Genomic DNA, 21374 nt, shown 5'->3' with positions numbered 1-21374 from the left:
AAGTTTAGTGGAAAGAAAAAGTGTGGTAAATAACAGGGTGCACAGACAACACTGCAGGCTTAGATTTCCAAGCTCCCATAGGAGCCCTGACCAAGTACTTTTCAGAACAAGAACATAAGTTTGAACAATATTTCTGTTTTAAAAATCCTTTTTTATTGGTCATATGTAAAACTTTGATTTTTCTCTGCTCATCTTAATTTAGTGTTTGGCTGTAAGCCATGATCATGACAATTAACAGAAATAAACACTTGAAACAATGTGTAATTATCTGATTTCATAAAAAAACATAAGTTTCACTTAATGAAGGGAATTACTGGTAATATTTTAGTTTACTGAGATACACCTGCAAAAACTGATATCATATCTAGATGGAAAAACAGTTTATTCCCAATATCAAAAGACTGCATGTGATTTCCTTTATTGATTTTGTTATTTTTTATACATCGGTTCTTGATATAAAATGGCGGACAGTAATCAAAGATTTACAGATAAGAGGTCCAAGAGGTTACAACAGAAACCAAAATAAATAAAGCACAACTATAATAAAGGGCTGTTGAATATACTGTGAAAAGTCAGTTCATATGTGATATCTTGGCTTGAGACAGCTGAAGTATTTGATTTTCCTTGTCCTATAAAAGGGTTAATAAAAACCTATTTACATTATAATGTGTGTTTACACAGCATGTTAGTTTACACCTCTGTAAAAGAGTACAATATAAATCTGGTTGCCACAGAAGCCTGAAATGATCTGAGACGTCAGCTTGCTGCTATATTAAACCACTTCCAGAGGAACATATGAGGATCAGAGGTTAAGCGCTTTGAGAGTGGCAGAGCTGATGGAAAGTTTTGATGCCACATCAGCTGAGCAGCTAGTCAATGTAGCATGAGTGATTGTCGGAGCATCTCTGGCTTCTGAATGGCTGATGTAGAAGGCACTGTCAGCACTAAACGCCGTCAGTAGGTTTGAGCACTTTTTGCATTTGAGAACGTGTCTGCAGCAGATGGTGAGCGTTTCTGGTCTCCAGTGTTTAACTGTAAGGGGCATGTCCTTTTCACATTAAGGCTTGATTTTCCACAGCTGGAAGTAAAGAAATGACAAAGTTAAATTCAAGAAAAAAAAATTTTGCTGAAATAGTTGCATCTAAAGAAGAACAGTTTACAAGTGTGGTAAAGTACTTATTTACTTTCCTGCAAAGACATTTTAAAAAGTGACCATGGATATACATGAATACTGCGGACATACTATAGATGATAAAAAAGCTTTGGCAGCAAGATTTTTGATTAGCATTGATTAGACATAGGTACATAAAAATGTATGGTTATGATTTCCAACATGGATTTTTTTTTTCTTTAGTTATCTCTTTACTGACAGCTTAAATTACACCTTTCAAACAAACATAAGGAATCCTCTGCTGAATAGGCCAGGTCAATTTAATTTATTTTAAAGGAACTGAAGAACAGCAAAGAAAGATGTCTGTGTGTGCTTTTTTCCTCTCTCTGGCAGTCAGGAGTTGGGATTGGAGCAGTTAATTTAAAATCCATTCTACTTATTCAATTCAATTCAATTCAGTTTTATTTATATAGCGCCAATTCACAACGCATGCTGTCTCAAGGCACTTCACAACAGTCAGGTACGGTTATGGTTTGTGAGATATAGGACCCCAGAATGCAGACCAGAAAGCAGCATGACGGTAAGTGCAACAGATTTAATAACAAAACACTTACTCACTACAGGAGGCAGGAACAAAACAAACGGGCAGGCATGGCATGATCAAAAAACAAGACTTGAGCATGAAAACTAGACATGAGCATGAGAAATGTTTCCACGACGACTAACTGAACAGGTGTGAATATATGGAGTGTAAACCAGGTGAAGCAAGACAGATTAACTAGGTGCAGGTGAACCAAATAAAGTTGATTAACAGAGAACACAACGTGACAGGAGCAAAACATGGCTTGAACAGAACGCAAATCCAAGGAAACAAACTAATAGAACTAAAACTAGAAAAACATGAAACAAAAGCGTAAACAGGAAAATAATAAACAGAAGCATGATTCAAGACTTGAGCAGTGAAAAACATAAGGAAAAACCCCAAAACCAAAAACAAACGACCCAAATAATAACAGGTACATACATTCCAATTAATCCTAACCATTGAACAGTGCAGTCGGAGTTAGCTTTTTATTCAAATAAGATAAAAAGTTTTTCTATCTAAGGAAACCCAGCAGATTGCATCCAGTCAGTGACTTGCAGCATTCACTCCTCCTGGATGAGCATGTAGAGACAATGGACAGTCCCTGGCGTTGACTTTGCAGCAATCCCTCATACTGAGCATGCATGTAGCGACAGTGGAGAGGAAAAACTCCCTTTTAACAGGAAGAAACCTCCAGCAGAACCAGGCTCAGTGTGAGCGGCCATCTGCCACAACCGACTGGGGGTTTGAGAGAACAGAGCAGAGACACAAAAGAGAACACAGAAGCACTGATCCAGGAGTACTTTCTATGGGAAGGAAAAGTAAATGTTAATGGATGTAGCTCCTTTAGTCGTTTCACCTAGAAAGAAAGAACAGATAAACTCTGAGCCAGTTTTCAAGATTAGAGTCTGAAAGAGAGCACATAGAGTTTGTTACAGTTAAGCTCAGTCAATCGCCATGTCTAGGAGAGAGAAAGGGTTAAACACTAAAAGATAGGGCCATGTGGATCATCTGTAGAGGGTGAGCATTAAGTTGTTGCCAACAGAAGCTCGGACGATTCCCCTCTCCAGAAAGGTGTCACAGGTAGACACAGAGCCAGGCCAGGTGTAGCTTCTAGGAAAAGAATAGAGAGAACAAAGTTAAAAGCTGAAATAACAGCAAATAATGCAAAATTGGAGAGTAGTGTGAGAATGTAGCGAAGAGGGTGAAAGTGGTCGTTATGTCCTCCAGCAGCCTAAGCCTATAGCAGCATAACTACAGAGATAGTTTCAGTTCAGATTATTTAGTTAAACGGTGCTTATTTACAACAATGTCGTCTCAAGGAACCCCACAAAGGGTCCCACTGATGGTCATTGTTATACTAAAAACCACAAGGATTGGGATACCTCTCTCTGTCAGACTGATTATAACCATTGGGGTCATACAGGTGTGTTTGCACCTCAACCATAACTGAGCTGGTTTAGGCTAAACCTGACTCCCCCTTACTCCAGTGGCTTAAACTAAGCCACTCTAACTATAAGCTTTATCAAAAAGGAAAGTTTTAAGCCTAGCCCTAAAAGTAAAAGCAGTAAAAGTCTGCCTCACGGACTGAAACTGGGAGCTGGTTCCACAGGAGAGCAGCCTGATAACTAAAGGATCTGCCTCCCATTCTACTTCTAGAGACTCTTTTTAATTTTCATCAGAACTCTTGCTGCAGCATTTTGAATCAGCATTTTGAATCAGCATTTTGAATCAGCATTTTGAATCAGCTGAAGGCTTTTAACTGCATTTTGTGGACATCCTGATAGTAAAGAATTACAATAGTCCAGCCTTGAAGTAAAAAATGCATGGACTAGTTTTTCAGCGTCACTCCTGGACAGGATATTTCTAATTTTGGCAATGTTCCGGAGGTGAAAGAAGGAAATCTTAGAAGCCTGTTTAATATAGGATTTAAATGACATGTCCTGGTCAAAAATAACACCAAGGTTTTTTACTTTATTACCAGAGGTCAATTTAATGCCATCCAGGTTAAGTGATTGACTAAGCAGTTTCCTTTTTTAAAGACTCCGGTCCAAAGACGACAACTTCTGTCTTGTCTGAATTTAGAAGCAAAAAATTTAAAGTCATCCAAGTTTTTATATCTTCAAGACATGCTTGTAGTCTATCTAACTGGTTGGGCTCATCAGGATTTATGGATAAGTAAAGCTGAGTATCATCAGCATAACAGTGAAAATCTATACATGTGTACACAGTTTAGAGGGCATAAGAAGCTTTTAACCAGAACAGCTACTGTATGAAACAATTTGAGATTGTCTCTGTTTTGGTCCGATTCAACTGTTTTTTAATTACATTTTGGACTCTGCTGTTGGGGTGCCCGGATATTTGTAGCAGCACCGTAGAAAGAGGACATGCTCAGAGTCAAAAACAACCCAGCTTTCACACCCCACGATGGAGAAATGCATAAAAAAATAACATCTTAGGACAGAGATACCCAAAGTATGGCTCAGGAGCCATTTGCAGCCCTTGGAATAATTTTGTGTAGCCCCCAACCAGAGTTCAAGACTGGTAAAAATTTGGCACTCCAGCAAATGGAAGTGATGCAGATGGACACTTTTGATTTTATAGTATGAGATTTTAAACAATATTTTTATATCATTGTAAATGGAAAATGTCAGGTAGAACACAAAGTATTTTTTGTATATTTCGTATTTTTCATACTCGTAGTCTTCTGCTTTATCCGGGACCGGGTCGCGGGGGCAGCAGACACCCAGACGTCCCTCTCCCCAGACACCTCCTCCAGCATCTCCGGGGGGAGCCCAAGGCGTTCCCAGGCCAGTCCCTCCAGCATGTCCTGGGCTGTCCCCTGGGCCTCCTCCCGGTGGGATGTGCCTGGAACACCTCCCGAGGAAGGCGTCCAGGAGGCATCCGGTATAGATGCCCGAGCCACTTCAACTGGCTCCTCTCCATGTGGAGGAGCAGCAGCTCTACACCAAGCCCCTCCTGGATGGCTGAGCTCCTCACCCTATCTCTAAGGGAGTGCCTGGCCACCCTACGGAGGAAGCTCATTTCAGCCGCTTGTATCCAGGATCTCGTTCTTTCGGTCATGACCCAAAGTTCATGGCCAAAGGTGGAGGTGGGAACGTAGAAAGACTGGTAAATCGAGAGCTTCGGTTTTCGGCTCAGCTCTCTCTTCACCACAACAAACCAGCACAGTGCTCCCATTAATGCGGCAGCCACACCAATCCGTCTGTCGATCTCCCGCTCCATTCTTCCCTCACTCATGAACAAGACCTCGAGATACTTGAACTCCTCCACTTGAAGCAGGAACTCCCCTCCAACCTGAAGAGGACAAGCCACCCTATTCCAGTCGAGAACCATGGCTTCGGTCTTGGCTAGAGGGGGGCCAGCAGGACAACGTCATCTGCAAAAAGAAGAGAAGAAATCCATAGGCCCCCAAACCAGACTCCTTCCGGCCCTTGGCGTGTCAACCATGACAGCCCCACAACATCCAGAGACTTAAGGTACTCAGGGCGGATCTCATTCACCCCCAAAGCCCTGCCACCACAAAGCTTTTTAACCACCTCGGTGACTTCAGCCTGGGTGATGAAAGAGTCCATCCCTGAGTCCCCAGCCTCTGCTTCCACCAGGGAATGCGTGATGGTAGGGTTGAGGAGATCCTCGAAGTACTCCTTCCACCGCCCGATAATGTCCCCAGTCGAGGTCAGCAGCTCCCCACCTCCACTGTAAACAATGTTGGCGAAGCACTGCTTCCCCCTCCTGAGGCGCCGGACGGTTTGCCAGAATCGTTTCGAGGCCAACCGGTAGTCCTTCTCCATGGCCTCACCTCCTCCCAGGGCCGAGTTTTTGCCTTTGCCACAGCCCAGGCCGCAGAACGCTTCGCCTCACAGTACCCGTTAGCCGCCTAAGGAGTCCCACAAGCCAACCACAGCCGATAGGACTCCTTCTTCAGCTCGACAGCGTCCCTTACTGCCGGTGTCCAGAATATATGCGGAGAACATGGTCCACTAGGACTCTATGTCTCCAACATCCCCTGGAATCTGGTCAAAGGTCACCTGGAGGCGGGAGTTGAATACATCCTTGGCCGAGGGCTCTGCCAGCCGTTCCCAGCAGACCCTCACTATGTGCTTGGGCCTGACAAGTCTGTCCGGCTTTCTCCTCTTCCAGCGGATCCAACTCACACCCAGTGGTGATCAGTGGACAGCTCAGCCCCTCTCTTCACCCGAGTGTCCAAAACATGCGGCCGAAGGTCTGACGACATGACAACAAAGTCGATCATCGACCTCCTGCCTAGGGTGTCCTGGTGCCAAGTGCACTGATGGACACCCTTATGCTTGAATATGGTGTTCATTATGGACAATCTGTGACTAGCACAGAAGTTCGATAACGAAACACCACTCGGATTCAGATCGGGGATGCCATTCCCCCCGATCACGCCTCTCCAGGTGTCACTGTCGTTTCCCACATGGGCGTGTAAGTCCCAGAATTATGGAGTCCCTGGGAGGGGCATCATCCAGCAACCCCGACAAGGACGCCAAGAAGGCTGGGTACACCGCACTACCACTCAGCCCGTAGAGCGAAACGATAGTCAGAGACCTGTCCCCAACCTGAAGACGCAGGGATGCAACCCTCTCATCCACTGGGGTAAACCCCAGCACAAGACGGCTGAGCTAGGGGGCAACAAGCAAACCAACTCCAGCCCACCCCGTCTCCCCGTGGGCCACTCCAGAGTAGAAGAGAGTTCAGCCCCTCTCGAGGAAATGAGTTCCAGAGCCCACTCTGTGCATGGAGGCAAGTCAGGCTATTTCTATTCGATATCTCTTGACCTCCCACACTCAGGCTTCTTCCCTCCCCAGCGAGGTGACATTCCCATGTCCCTAAAGCCAGCCTAAGCATCTGGAGATCGCGTCGACGAGGTATCCACCTTCGCCTGCCGCCCAATCCTCTTTGCACCGGTCCCTCATGGTTCCCCCTGCAGGTGGTGGGCCCACTGGGGGATGGCCTCACGTCTCTCGCTCGAGCTTAGCCCGGAAGGGTCCCGCGAGGAGCAACCCAGCCACCAGGCGCTCTTCGACGAGTCCCGACCCCAAGCCTGGCTCCAGGCTGGGACCCTGGCTCTGCCATACCGGGTGACTTCACGTGCCTCGATTTCATGGTCCTCATGAAGGTATCTTATTTTTCATTTTTTTGCTTTCATTTCGTAAGTAGGGCCACAAAGATTCAGAGACCTTTTGCTCAAAAACAGACTTGGGTATACCCTTTGGTTAACATTGGTTAAATACAGCAAGCGTTTTTGAAGGAAGTTCTACTTTTAGTTGCTAGAGAGACTAAAATCAATTTCAAAATCAACAAAATACAAAATATTTGACCGAAAAAAGGTAATTGTGTACTTTTCTTTTGTTAAGGCAAACTCTTTTTCGAACCTACAATAATTTGTTCTTTTCTACTTTATTTCATTAACAATTTTCATTCTTAATTTATTGCTGAGTAGGTCAAAAGAAAAGAGTTCACAGTAAAATAATTTAGTATTTTTAATTGGAAAATTTTTTTTATGGCACATGAGTACTTTAACTTGGTGATTTTAGACTATGGTGCAAAAAATTTGGACATCCCTGGTTTAGGTAAATAAAAGTTTCTGGAAAGCTAAGGTGTGGAAAGAAAAAGACCAGGAATCCATAGTAGAAACGCGTCTTCTCATAAATGTCAACAGTCAGATCTCTCATGTCACGTTCGCTAAATGTTCTGCTACTATTTAGGCAGGATGTTGAGAAGAAAAAGAGTTTTAGACTGTTAAAAATTGTGATTTTATGATGAAAAAAAAAACCAAAAAAACAAACCAGCTACTACAAACATCCGGATTTCTGAGGTAATGTATGAAATGTCACATTTGGTGGCAATTTGAAAATAAAACCAATCTGGTGTAGATTTCTGCATAAATTAGTATCTGTTCTCACCCATGTCCATAGACATGGATTTGCGAGTGAGTGCACGTTCATGTAGAGTGTGGGTCCAACCATTTCAGAACCGGTCCACAACACTGATGCATCAGGTGAAAATTTCATTTACATGGAGGCTGACTCATTTTTATAATTTATTAACAGCAAAACTATAATTATATTTATAGTTAAAGGAAGATAAATAACAGTTTTCTGAATGGCATGCTTCAGCACCTGTAACACCCCCCCACTGCACATGTAAGTTTCATCTTAACTTTATTAACCTTCACTGAACTTAACTCAGAAAGTTTAACAGGAAAGTTTTTACTAAAGTATTGTAACAGTTCCACAAAAATATTTAAAACTTTGAAAAAGGAACTGATTATTAGACAAAAAAGATTTGTATGCCTGTATTACAGTGTTAGAAAAACATCAAAACAAGCTAAGCTTTATTTCCTATTATTCTTTGTTTTACAGAGTTTTACCAATACCAAGGATCTGAAAGTTATTGGAAATCCATCTTTTTAATTTGACTTACTCTGATATTGAAGCCTAACAGATCACTGACCACTGCAGAAACAGCAGACAGGATGACAACCTTCGTGATGTTGTAGATCAGAGGGTTCATGGTCAGACCAAGCAGCCTGAAGGGCGTGTCCAACTCCTAAAGTAGGATTGAGGAAATAAAAACTTATTTAGGGATGTATGGCATAATTGGATTGGATATAATTGCACTGGATTTTATTTAGGGGTATTAGAGGGCTGCAATCCATACTTTAAAGTTTTATTTGTAAAAAAAGAAATCTATATAGAAAACCATAAATTTTTTTCTGTTCATTTTAAAGTTACATGTATGTGGAACTTGGAGTTATTCTATAACACAAAATCCCAGAAAAATACAATTTTTGTTGAAATTTGACCAAATGTAATAAAGGTTAAACAGGTACAAATACTTTAAACAAAAGCTTCTGGAGCATAAAACTGAATCTAAAACCCTTTAACTTCTTACCTTCATCAGCTTTGTGGCCAGTTTTAATACATTGTTCACTATATTAAGCTGTTCTTTCTTATTAGGCTTTTTCTCCATCTTCAGATACAAATTGATCTGCAACCAAGAACAGGTTAAAACACTATAAACTTCACAGTGAAGGCCTCAGTTATAACTTAGTTGATGGTATTGCTCACAGAGCCGAGAGGCTCTGCAGTCAGAGGGCCTCACCTGCTCAGTGAGCAGCATTGAGGAGTTGCTGTATTTAGAGTTAGTCTCTGAGCCCAGCGTGGCGAGCCGCAGCAGAAAGAGGATGAGGGAGGAGCACCACACCACCAGCTCCCAATTGATTAAAGACTCCAGGAATGTCTTGTGGTTGTGCAAAAGCTGAAGAGCAGAAGAGATAATGTTGGTATTCACAACATGCCATAAAACATGTCCCATCTGAGCGAAAATGTTTCACCTACATCAGACAATATGCAAAGATGTTTATTCTTAATGGGACTCTACACATTATTTCAGTTTCAACACAAACTAATTCTATTCAGACATCAGAACTAAACCTAAACCCGAGCTCTGCTCTCTCGGACTAACCTGAGCACAAATGATGAATGAAATGGAAAGGGCCAATAGAAAGACTGTGGAGACAATGACATCTACAGAGCGCTGCGGTCCCCGTCTCTGCAACAAACAAGAGGATCAGAGACATGTTGTTTACAAAGGACAATCTGTTAGCTGGGTGAAAGGCAGGAGGACACATACCCTGAGGAAAGATCGCAGTGACAGCCACATCTTGATGTTTTGCACCTTCTTCAGCCTGAAGTGAGGGATCTCAGATTTCTTGGCCTTTCGAGCTGAAGTGAGATGGCTGAAGTACTTGGCAAATAAGAGTCTCTGTTGGGGATTTGTTGAGTTACACAATCACAAATAATTCAGCAATGAAGAAAATAAGAAAGATTTTCTTATTTTACCAGTTTGGAGACAGGTATAAGACACTGATTTTAAAGAATAATTAAAGACTTACAATTATTCCTAATTTATGAAAGTTATAACTATTGTATCTACAGTATTGTCCCCCCTCATGCCTTTAGATTCTGCTACAAAAAATGCACATTTCCATCCTGATCTCCGTTCTCAGATCATACACGTCTTAAATCTCTGAATGGATATTATAAGAAAGATAAAAAGAAATCCGCTCCTTCTTTTAAAGCATAGCTTAAAACTCCCTGGAAAGGTTAATGATTCATCTTCAGATAAAATGGACTTTATTATAAAGTTATGAGACTTCCTGACTTATAGTTAACTACAAATCTTTTCAGTCACTCTAGCTCAATATCAGCAAACACAAAGAAATGAGAAATGGTTGAAGATTTTACAGTACTGGATCTAAAATAATTCACATTTCCTTTGACTAAATACTGATTTGTTTTATTCTAAAGCTACTCCAGACTTCAGAGAGATCAATTAAACTCACATTAAAAACAGTTTCCACCTACAGAACAAAATGTGATCAGTTTTAGGAGTAGAAATATCCTCTATTGTCTCTCTGCTCAGGTGCATCAGCAGCAAAATGACAATCAAATGGAACCACAGAGACACACATAAAGATAGCAGTCAGTCAGTCATTTTCTACCGCTTCTTCCATAGTGGGTCGCGGAGAAGCTGGTGCCTATCTCCAGCAGTCTATGGGCGAGAGGTGGGGTACACCCTGGACAGGTCGCCAGTCAATCACAGGGCAATAAAGATAGCAATATTAATAAAGAAATAAAAAGATATTTTAAAAGATTGACATGTCAGCTGAACAATCCAAAATTCCACTAAAAAGCCTCATTTTCCTGTTGCCATTAAATGACTGGCTGGAAACCATGACAAGTTGCAAGGGAGAAATATATCTGTTAAAAAAAAAACTGTTTAATGCTGGGAGGAGGCATTAACTTAAAGCATGGTGGATCTGCCAGAGGTTTAATGTGTCACAGATCTTTGACAAAATTAACAGTGGAATATAAATACCAGCAATCGCCAGTATGTTAATGCAGAGAAGAGCACATTTTAGCACTTTGCAGAGGTGGATTTTAGCACAGCCTTCAGTGTATGCATTACTAAAAAACAAGCAAGCTCTTCTCATGAAGCACGATGTCATGTGTCAGTGTGTGAATGTGTGTATGAGTGGGTGGATGACTGAATGTAGTGTGAAGGGTTTTGGGGTCTCTGGGGACTTAATAAAGCGCTATACAAGTACAGGCCATTTAACATTTACCATGATGTTGCTGCATGTTGACATGCAAATAGCGGAGAGCAACAAGGTGAAAAGTAAAAAAATCATTAGTTTATTATGTATTAAACTTTTGCCGCTCATCTTGACCAGAACTCAATGCAGCATTACTGCTGAAGTAAATAAAAGAAAGAAAGATATATGCAAATATGTGAAGTGATACTTTTAAACAATGAAAAGATAAGAAAGCCTTTTGTAAGAATAAATAATTTGCCTTGGTAGCTTATTATCATAATGTCCCCTTTGAGAAGCAGATACAAGGCTATGAATATTTCTGTAAATAGATTGAATAGATAACTCACCTGTTTGTAGGTTCTCTCAGCCACACACATCATGAAAAAGAAGAGCCCTGTGAGGCAGACTCTTAGAACCGTTGTGATGAAGAAAAAGGCGCAAGTTCGAGGATCGGATGTCCCCACTGCAATCTCAACCAGTTGCTTTAGGGAGAAGGCGCTCAGGCTGGACATGTCCAAACGCTGAGCCAGGTGGAAGGCGAAGGGAAGCAGCACCAGGGTGGCCGTCATGAGACCCCCGAGCACAAGGTAGCCCATTCCCTGCTCTACCAATTTTACCTGGTAACAGCAAACCCAAAGTGACACATCTAGGGCAGAATACACTTTAAACAATAAATCCAAGGTGTTGTTCATGAGCGTTCAAAAGAAAACAGTTTGTACAGTTTAATGATGAAGTATCAGAGCTCAAAGACATTAAATGTGTATACCACAAGGTTGAACGTTTTGATTTATAGATGTATGGCAGCCAGGAAACAGCTATTTATTTTGTTTGCAGATTACAAACATTTTTTGCTTTGGGAATGACTTAAAATATTCTAACAAATATGGTAGGTAAAATAGATAAACTCAAGAAGTGGTTTAATAATGAGAAGTTATTTTAAAATTGGAATGAAGGTATGTTTCTGAATTTTGGTGCCCATGAAAACAGTGTTTAATTAACATGGAAACAGCCAGAATTTCAGAAATGGTATTTGAAGGCAGGTTTTTTAGAGTATTTTAATATTCTGAACTTCAATGGAAATATCTCATAAAATGTACATAAAATGAAACATATGCAAAAGCAATGTTAAATAAAGCTTGGACCATTTGGAATTCCTCAGCACTTCATCTTTTGTGTTCGTCCATGTTTGAGTTGACTTTATGACCCGTTTGTTTTACAAATAAAAGCCACCAGATTCTTACAGGATGTGGGCGCAATAGAACATGCAAACAGTCCAAATTTTATTTCATTTAAAAGTGTTTTAAGTTGTGTACAAAGCTAAAAAAAATAATTTCCAATTAATATGCAGAAGTCGTTTTGTTTTAACATCCAATGATGATGTGTGATGGGGGAACTGCATTAAAGCAGATGTGGACTTCAGTATATGGAGTAAAACTATGGAATAATTTGGATAATGATTAAAAATGTCTCATCTTTTATTGAATTTAAGAAAATATTTAAATAAAAAATAATTAGACATGATCTTTGAATACTATTTGATAAAGATGACGCTGTAGGCTCGTTCTGTATTTATTCTAGTGTATTGCAATATGAGCAGAGCAGGTTCTAAATGTTTTTTTCTTTATCTGGCTACTTTTTATGACTCATTCACTTTTAATTAGATTCTTGTTTCAGTTTTGCACGATTTTAAGTTTGTGAAATTGTAAACACTGCAGTATTGTTTAAGATTGTTTTGGCCATTTACTGGACTGAATCTGTTTAACAGCTACCTGGCCAAAAAAATCTCAACAACCCTGTCAGTCCTAAAAATCATAACAAAATCATATTTCTTATGTTTGCAGGTCTAGTTATATTTTTGCTTGCATTTAGTAGAAGCAGTACTAGAGATGTGATTCTAGCCACTTTGTAAGAACTTACAAATCATTAAGTGGTTTGACTTTTAATGGTTATATACCAAGCTAAAGTGTTTTAGATTCATTCAATTTTTAACCAGACTTTTAAAAGATATAAAAGTATGAAAGATAATTAGAAGAGAAAAAGACGAGACTATTTACCCGGGTGAGGATAATCCCGCTGATCTCCAGCACCGACATGTCTGCCTTCTTGCACTCGCCCTGCTCCCATATTATGGCGCTAACACGGTCCTTGGATGGGTGGCATGCCTGTAGCCAGTTTAGCTGGCTCTGGAGTGAAGCACAGCAGCAAGAAAAGAAAAATGTGCAAACTGAGTGAGTAAATCTGCAACATGACTTGACAAAATAAGACTGTGTATGCTACAGTCTGCTCAAGACTGAGTTTACACAATAAACAGAAAAACTTAACAATAGCTGCAACCTAATGAGAGATAAGATGGATAATGTACAAAATAAAAACACACAAAAAAGGAACATTTCAAGACTGATTTATATTTACACTGGTGAATCCATGCTGTAAACCTTCATCCTCACTGCTTGGTGTTGTATTTTGCTGAAGGTTCATCCCAGCATTGTACCTCCTGCTCCCCTCACAGTCGCTGCTCCCCGAGGAGGCGGAGTCGGGTCCCTGCAGAAGCTCCTCCCACATTGTGTCATCGGTGTCAGAGGCCGGGCGAGAACCCAGCCTGAGTTGGTCTACCACGCAAGGCTTTCCTTCGATCGGTGCCCCGTTCTCCTCCTGCCCCCAGACAAAACAGTGCAAGTCTCTTTGATTAACAGCCTGCACAAACAAAACGGCAATGTTTATAAAAAGCCGTTCCATCAGAGAGTTAAATTCAGTGAAACAATGAGTTTTACCTGAGGTCTTGGTGCCGGTTTGGGGCTGGACTTTATGTTTCTCTTCCTAACAGGAGACTCTGATGGAGGTGGCGACATTAGGTGTGACTTACGATGATGTATCGATCGAATTACTTCCACTGGTTTCCCGCTTTCCCCTTCTTCACTGGAGAGCTCATCAGAGGCTCCAAACCCTGACCGACTTTTGCACTGGAAGAGAACATCAAGACAGGTATAAAAGATTTAGTTCGTCAATATGAACCAATCCTGGCAATTTATATGTGCCTGTATCCTGTCTGTGTTTGATGATGCTTTTAAGATTTTCATAAAGAACTACGTGTAAAAAAAAAAAGAAAAGAAAAAGACACACAAGATCTAGTTCAAAACTTGAATGACTTACTCAGGTTCTTTTCATCTCGCTCCTGAATGTTTTTTGGGGTTTTTGGGCCACAATTCCAAATTTTTTTTTTGCACAAAAATAACTTAAAAGAACTTCCTACTCACAGTGAAACATGGTGGAGGCAGCATCATGGTGTGGGGTTCAATTCTAAACCGGCCCATTTACCAGTTATTTTTGCGCCAATACCTACAGGTGTCTGCTAGAACGCTGAAGAGTAATTTTATTTTTTCAGCACTACAGGATTCAACACACAGCAAAAGAATAGGTTTATCAGAAGTAAGGTTTAGAAGTGAATGAGCCAAAGTTCAGGGTTAAATAATTAGAATCAGGGCTTGAAATGAACTTTTTTGCTCACCGGCTACTGTGGCGAGTGGTTTTCCAAAGTTACTACCCACTCAGTATTTTCACCAGCCACAATGTTGTTGTTGAGAATTTATGATTAAAGCTGACTGTAGCGTGCTAAAGTTTACTTGAACTAGATTTACAACATTTTTAAATGTAAATGACCCTTTTACACAATCATATCAAGACTACATAAAATATTTACCACTTCATGTCATTATCAAGCATTCAGCTCCGATAAGGTTCTGTGCAGGGGCGTTTTTAGGATCTAAAAACACTGGGGGCTTTAGTCCAAACCCAAAATATTTATATTTCCATAAGACAGTTTATAAGTAATTTAAAGTTAAAATACCATTGGACATATTGTACCAGTTCTCTGTCTCGGCTGGGCTTAGACTGAATGTAAGTTATTGTGAATCAAACAGAAAAGGTTTACAATAATTTTACTTGTTTTTTTTTTATTTTTGTTAGAAGCTGAATGAAGGATAAGAAGAAACAGAGTTTAGGACTGATGAAAAACCATTTTGCTGAAGCAAATAATGACACATTTTGAGATATTTAGAAAATAAAACGTAATCTGAATTTTTAATGACAAAACCTTTTCTTAAACTCAGAGATGTTTACTATGGGCCAGATAAATGTGCTTCGTTTGTCATCTACATAAATTCATTTAAACATTACACTCTCATCAAAGTGTTCCACTCCTGAGGCTCCATTGTCTTAATTTTTTACATTTCAAAAAAGGAAACTGGTATAAAGTAATTTTTATTAAATCTTAGTCAAATGGTAAAATCCTAAAACACATTTATTTATTTTAATTATGACAAGAGCTTTCAAAACATTTCATTAAAATTGTTCCTTCTTTTATGAACCTGTTCTTTTTTATCACCATCTTTTCAGCCCTTCATTCCACTTCTGAAGAAATTTGTCCTGCCAAAAATAATAAATGAAACATTTTTCAACCCAGTCTTTTGTTCTACATGTGAGACATTAGTGCAGTTCTTACTATTAAACACTTTGAGAGGAAATGGTGTTAAAATATAGCATAGAGCCTCATCCTGGACCTTATTAGTACTAATATTACAGTTATTAATAGCTGTATACATATAGTATGTATGTCTCACCTTCAGTAAAACTGTACCCTTGTTTAATTAGTTTAGTTTATATAATATTACATGTGTAATTCAGAAAAATAAAATAGTTAACTAATCAATGCGGTAAATTGCTATGATTTATTTCTTAATTATCCTGCATCTTTAAAGCCAGAGCTTTATGTTTATAATCAGCACAGAAGATATGAAAGAGAAGAGGGAGGCTTACTTTTACACTTTCTACTACGTCTTACTGGAACCAGGAGATATTTTCCTGGTTTATTGAGCAACACTTTTCTGTCTACATGTAGAACTAAACTATAAGACTGGCTGCAGCAATGAGATGTAATGAGTTGATCTGAAGGACTTTAATTGTGTTTAGCTACGTTAGGAGTAAATGCTTTTATTTTGACTGAAGTAAAGGACCAGATATTTTCACATCATGATGCAAATCCAGCATGTGTAGATTTACCGCTATCTTCAGCCTGGGTTATACCGCTCTGATTCCACCTGTTCCTGAACACACACACACCAGGCTCCCGCTCTCTGGTTGGCTCTGCGGCTGCTCTGAAATGAGCCCAGTTTGAGGCGCTCAGTGTAACTCTTCCAGTAATGAACGAGGCAGGTCGACCTGGAGTGAACTGCTGTTCTGGACTTCTCCAGAATAGAGTACGTCTCTGGCTCTGCGCATAGTTGCGCATTCGCGGTGCCGCGAGAGCGCAAATAAGTATTTTTTGTTTCTCCTTTTAACTCATCGTCAGGTTAGGTGGAGAGGGAGGGGACTATGTGGAACACAATAATAAAAAAAAAAAAAACCTGATTGTTTTTAAATAAAAATGTGAAGTCCACAACCGTTTTGTGGCTACATCTTTTTAATACTTCTAAATTTCTTCTATCAAGAAGTCCAGCGCTATTCAGAAAACCTCCGGGTCAAACGACGCGCCTGGTTCTGTATAAAGCTCCCTTTATATGAAAATGAGCAGTGTACAGAGTAGAAACATAATGTTTCTACGGCAATGTTTCAACATTACCGCAGTGTTTGCAATGTTTCAACATTACCGCAGGGGCTCGTGGGAGTTGTAGTGTCGTATTTCAACTAGGTTATTATTTCAGATCCCATTTGAGAAAACTACAATTAAAAACAGTATATATAATTCAACCCGCCAAAGTGACTAGTCGGAGTGGCTGTGTTACCGGCCACTGCTAAAATTCACCTGCATTTGGCGGGTGTTGATGTCAAGCCCTGATTAGAATGTCTGTAGTGTTTCCTGAAAAGGGCTATGGACAAGACATGTCCTCATAATCAGATAGACTTGGCGAATTTTAAGAAGAATGAATTAAATTAAACCAAAATGTGCTTCAACAAAGCTTTAGTTTAAGTGTGTGCATGCTTATGCAAACAGGTTATTGCAGCTTTAGTTTTTTACATTGCCACTAAAATATTAGTTTTTTTTTGTAGAATTGTGTTTTTGTGGAATAAAGGTCACATTAAAAGGTGAAAAATGATTTATAATGATTTTTCTCATTTTAACAATGGGCTGTACATTTATTTGGGTACATTTTTGTAGAAGGCCAACCTTAAGGTATAAGAAGCTTTCCACAGAAAGAGCATGTGAAAACATTTTTAAGACTTTTTGAAATTGTCCATGTTGCTAAGAATGAGGCTTTTACTCCTCCGTTCACCACCTTTTACCCTGACTCGAAAAAGGCTGACAGAGATGAGTGACTGTACCCTCCTCTCTGCCCTCTTGTATGATCGCTGGCTATCTTCAAACTGCCAGGGCCCCTCCTGCTCCATGTTCCCGGTGTCGATCTTTTCTTCAGATTTTTTTAACCCTCTGCCCTTCCTTGGCCTGAAGGAGACAGAATAAAATAATAACTCTCTCATGAAAAAAAAAGGCGGATGGATATATATTTCTTTAAACCATTAAACATTGCAGATGTACGACAAAGAGAACTAGATAAAATGTATTTATTTCTTTTTCTCTTGCGTCTTAGTAAATCAAAATGGCAGGATCAGTTAGCAAATGATAAATGAGCAATGAAATTTAAATATTGTGTTGCACACTTCGGAAACACCTGGGTATGTGTACTTTATCTGAGAGTTGATATCTAAGCCAACAGCTGAGAGTCTGTTAGGATATAAAAAACAAAGATAAACCACCTCCTTCTGCGCGCAGGGCTGGTGCTGCTGCTAGCAACTGGACTGCCTGAGGGCCACCGGCTGGACTCTGTTGAAACAATCTGGCAGTGAACGGTGCCCAGCAGCAGCATGAGACACATGGGTCCAAACACCTCACTAGCACTGGCCCTGGGGACCTCCAGATACAGCAGCACGGCTGCCACTGAGGGGAGCAAAACGTTTGGCAACATAAAAAAGCAACACACTCTCTCAGGGGAGGCATTAAAACAGAATTCATGTGTGCTAATGATTTCTCATCTGTGCTGCTCGGCTGTGGAAGCAAACAGGGTACAGCAGTGCATATATGAATTTAAAAAAACATGAATGCAGGATGTGAAGACTTGATTTAAATGTAGTGTCACTGCGAAACAAATATACATTTCAACAACATGTACCCCTTTGAACACATTTTCACATTAATGCCAACATGGTTAGTTAAAAAAAAGATATCAAAATATTAGATTACAATCACGCGAAGGAGGAATAGAAAGGCCAACATATTTTAAAAACCGTTGTTACTTGTATCCAGGGGCAGAACATTAACAGGATTACAGTAACCTACACATTAAGACAAGATTTGTGAGGAACCTGATTTAATTCACGATGGGCTTACCTTGCAGAAAATACAGCACAAGGATGCATAAGGAGATTGACTTGGAGGTCACCTGGATCCACCACTGGAAGAAGAAAGGGAACAGCAGAACTCTGACGAGACCTTTTCGAGTCAGCGCTGTCCATTGACTCTCTGGTTTGGCTTTACTGAAAGTTGATCCTGAGCAGGCAAATTAAACAGTGTACTATATTATAGTACACGGTGCTGATATCAGGTAGTTAACGTCTCATTTAGTGTCATCTGTGAATTTAAATAGAGTATGTTAAGAAATCACCCCTCTCACCTCTGACTAAGTCAACGTCAATAAGGTCAGATTTGATGTGACCTGTTTTCTTTGGTTTGCTCTCCAAACCCTACAGTAAAGGAAGCAGGTTCATTATTTTAGAGGGAACCAGCAAGATTTCCATTTCCAGACATACAAACACCTTTAGTTTTGAAAAGAAACATGTCTTACTCCTAGATCCGCTTTCTCCAGTGATTTTTCCCAAACTTGCTGGTCATACGCCCCAATCTGTAACCAAAACACTGAACATATGACTCGTGTTTTCAATTTAAATTGATGTGAAAGAAAAGTAAAAAGTTGGATCAGTTAAAGCTACAAAACTTGTTTACTAAGAACATGTGTGGGGTTCTGTCAGTAATAAAATTAAATGGATTTTTTTTAAATATACTTCAGTCAGGTATTAAATAACATGCATGGACTTTGGAAGGTATGAGTTGAAATCTGAGAGAAAAATAGCCCGAGCTCAGCAGCAGAAAATGCCTCCTGTTCCTGTTTGTTCCCAAGATATGTTAAAACAAGCCAGAATGGAAGCTAGTTACCTAATGAAGACAAAAAGCAGCTGTTATGCAGCTTTTTGTAAAATGTAATTAAGGATTACAAACTGATAATCTGCTGAATGGAAATTAAGTTGTAAAATTGCAATAATTTTTTATCTATCGGCAGGAGGTTGCTCAGAGTTGTTGGCTAATAGAGGTTAAAACAAATCATACCATACTTTCACTTGTTTGAGAGAATTAATTGCTTTTATTTAAAACAGAAAAGCAATGATTATTTCTAAACATGCAAAAATAATATTCTCTTAAATAATATAGTAATAATGAAATAATAACTGTTAAATGTCAGACAAAATAGTAAATACAGAATGCAGTTCTTGAATGAGAATTCAATTTATTAAAAGGAGAGAACCATTATTTATAAAAGAAGAAAACATGGAACAGTTTGAACCAAAATCTATTCAAGAGAGCATCCACGAATAATCCCAGATGATCAGCAGAACCCAGATCATCATCTAAATGGCTGCCGAACTCACCTGTCTCAGTTAAGACTTTTGGGAAAACATGCTGTGGACTTATGGAGGGAGAGTGGAACTTTACATGCTGGTTTAAAACTGAGACCAGAATATAAGAACAGTCTATCAAGATGCAAAGATGGCTGTTCTGCTTCTACTCTCTATCAGCAAATCCTGAAGGAAAATGTCCATCCAACAGTTTGTGACCTTAAGCTCAAGTACACTTGAGTTATGTAACATGGCAATGTAAAACAAAATATTAATAAATAAAGGTTTTAGAGTGGCCTAGTCAAAGTTTGGATGTAAATCCGACTGAGGTGCTGCCAGGAAGGGGGCACCTTTGCAGCTGATACCGCCAAGGGTGGTACTGACAACTGACGGGTTGTCAGTAGGTGTAGGGGGTGATTACTTTTTCACAAAACGCCAGGTTGGTTTGGTTAGCTTTGCTCCCTCAATAAATGCAACCATAATTTGAAAACCGCTTTATGTATTTAAACAGATTATCTTTGTCCAAAAATATTGATTTAATGATTTGAAACATGTCAGTCTGACACTTTTTATTATTTTGTCAAAAATGCAAACAGGATCTTCAAGTTAAAAAAAAACTCTAACATAAAAACATCAATAATATCATAGTTATAATAAATAGTCGGAGCTTTAAGAGACTTTAATACAACAATGTTCTTACCTTCTCTTGATACCAGGCTATTCTGGCCATTGTCATCAGAGACTGGAACCAGTACACTCAGAGCAAGTCATTTTACTGGACTGACGGAGAGACTGGGCAGGGATCCAGATTAGATTTCAACAGAATCAAGGAGGCAGACAAACTGCAAAACCATAAAATCAGCTGAAAGCGGACCGCCCTGATAAAAACGTCGCAGTTTTAATTCATTCAGCAAGTAGTAACAAAACAGTTGAAAGCAAACGTACCTAACCTTAAAGTTGGTTTTTTTGTACAAACTGGAAAGGAACCTTTAGAAACCATAACAATCGGATTTTAGGATCGTTCAGCGTTTTGTTGTCAGACTTTTCCGCCCATACAAAATGCTTTACATGTGCTGAAACGTTTCAGTACTAATAACAACTCATAAATGTTGCCTTTAAAACGTCACACTGCTCATACGCTTTTTCCTGGAGAGCATTTCAACCGTTCTGCACTTTTAGCTAATTCTTCCTCTTCCCTTTTCCGGGATTTATTGTGTTGATGTAGAGAAATTCGGTTTTCCCTAAGCATGGTCTGTCAGGAGAAACTTCAAGTTCTGCTGGTCATTCTAAAATTTAACAACATGTATATTACTGCAAAAAAAAAAAAAAAACAACAAAAAACGTAAAACACCAGCATGTCTTCATTTTACAAAACAAATACATGGAATTGCTGAGCTTGTGTTAAAGTATTACTGGTGAATCTTTTAAACAGATGACGGTAAAAATGCTGCCTGAGAAGACAAGCAGGGGGTAAACGTCATGAAGCGTCACTCAAAATTTGAGCCAATTAGAGCGTGGCAAAAAGTGCTCAGTATTTAACAGAAAATAAAAGCTAAACATAATATTATGTTATTACATATTATTATATTATTGTACTATTCACATTAATTGTTTCAATGCATTACTGAATTTAATGTCTCTGACATATTACCAGAACAATAAATTAATTAAGTCAGCTTCTAATGTGAATTTAAAACGTTACGTTTTTGTTGTTTTTCAGGGCAAATAAATTAGTTTAAATTATTAAGGATTACTCTGTCTCCCAAAAACATGTGAAACAAATGTAAGTACCCTATGATATTTGTGTAAAAATATAACACTGTAATAATAATAATAATAATAATAATAATAATAATTATTATTATTATTATTAT

The 21374-nt window shown here is 39.3% G+C and overlaps 1 protein-coding gene across 4 annotated transcripts; it reads right to left on the bottom strand.

Moving 5' to 3' along the window:
* Positions 1-130: 130 nt before the first annotated feature.
* Positions 131-20701, bottom strand: phtf1 (putative homeodomain transcription factor 1). 4 transcript variants are annotated; one of them, XM_047348388.1, is made up of 17 exons: positions 20446-20701; positions 20201-20342; positions 18675-18731; positions 18504-18573; positions 18221-18379; positions 17590-17770; positions 17158-17278; positions 13614-13802; positions 13255-13494; positions 12897-13025; positions 11190-11459; positions 9378-9509; positions 9210-9296; positions 8847-9002; positions 8637-8732; positions 8166-8291; positions 131-1078 (listed from the first exon to the last, which is right to left on the bottom strand). In XM_047348388.1, exons 2-17 carry the CDS (start codon positions 20234-20236, stop codon positions 1058-1060), a joined length of 2070 nt encoding a protein of 689 aa, XP_047204344.1. In that variant the 5' UTR covers positions 20237-20342; positions 20446-20701; the 3' UTR covers positions 131-1057. The 4 variants fall into 4 exon arrangements, with proteins under 4 accessions (XP_047204344.1, XP_047204345.1, XP_047204343.1 ...); XM_047348389.1 differs by having other exon boundaries at positions 20451-20701; XM_047348387.1 differs by having other exon boundaries at positions 20201-20701.
* Positions 20702-21374: the final 673 nt, after the last annotated feature.

This window comes from Girardinichthys multiradiatus, chromosome 20 (assembly GCF_021462225.1).
Source record: "Girardinichthys multiradiatus isolate DD_20200921_A chromosome 20, DD_fGirMul_XY1, whole genome shotgun sequence".
In the NCBI taxonomy this organism is placed as follows: Eukaryota; Metazoa; Chordata; class Actinopteri; order Cyprinodontiformes; family Goodeidae; genus Girardinichthys; species Girardinichthys multiradiatus.
Note: the sequence above shows the minus strand (reverse complement) of the source record. Positions and strands in the feature narration are given on the sequence as shown.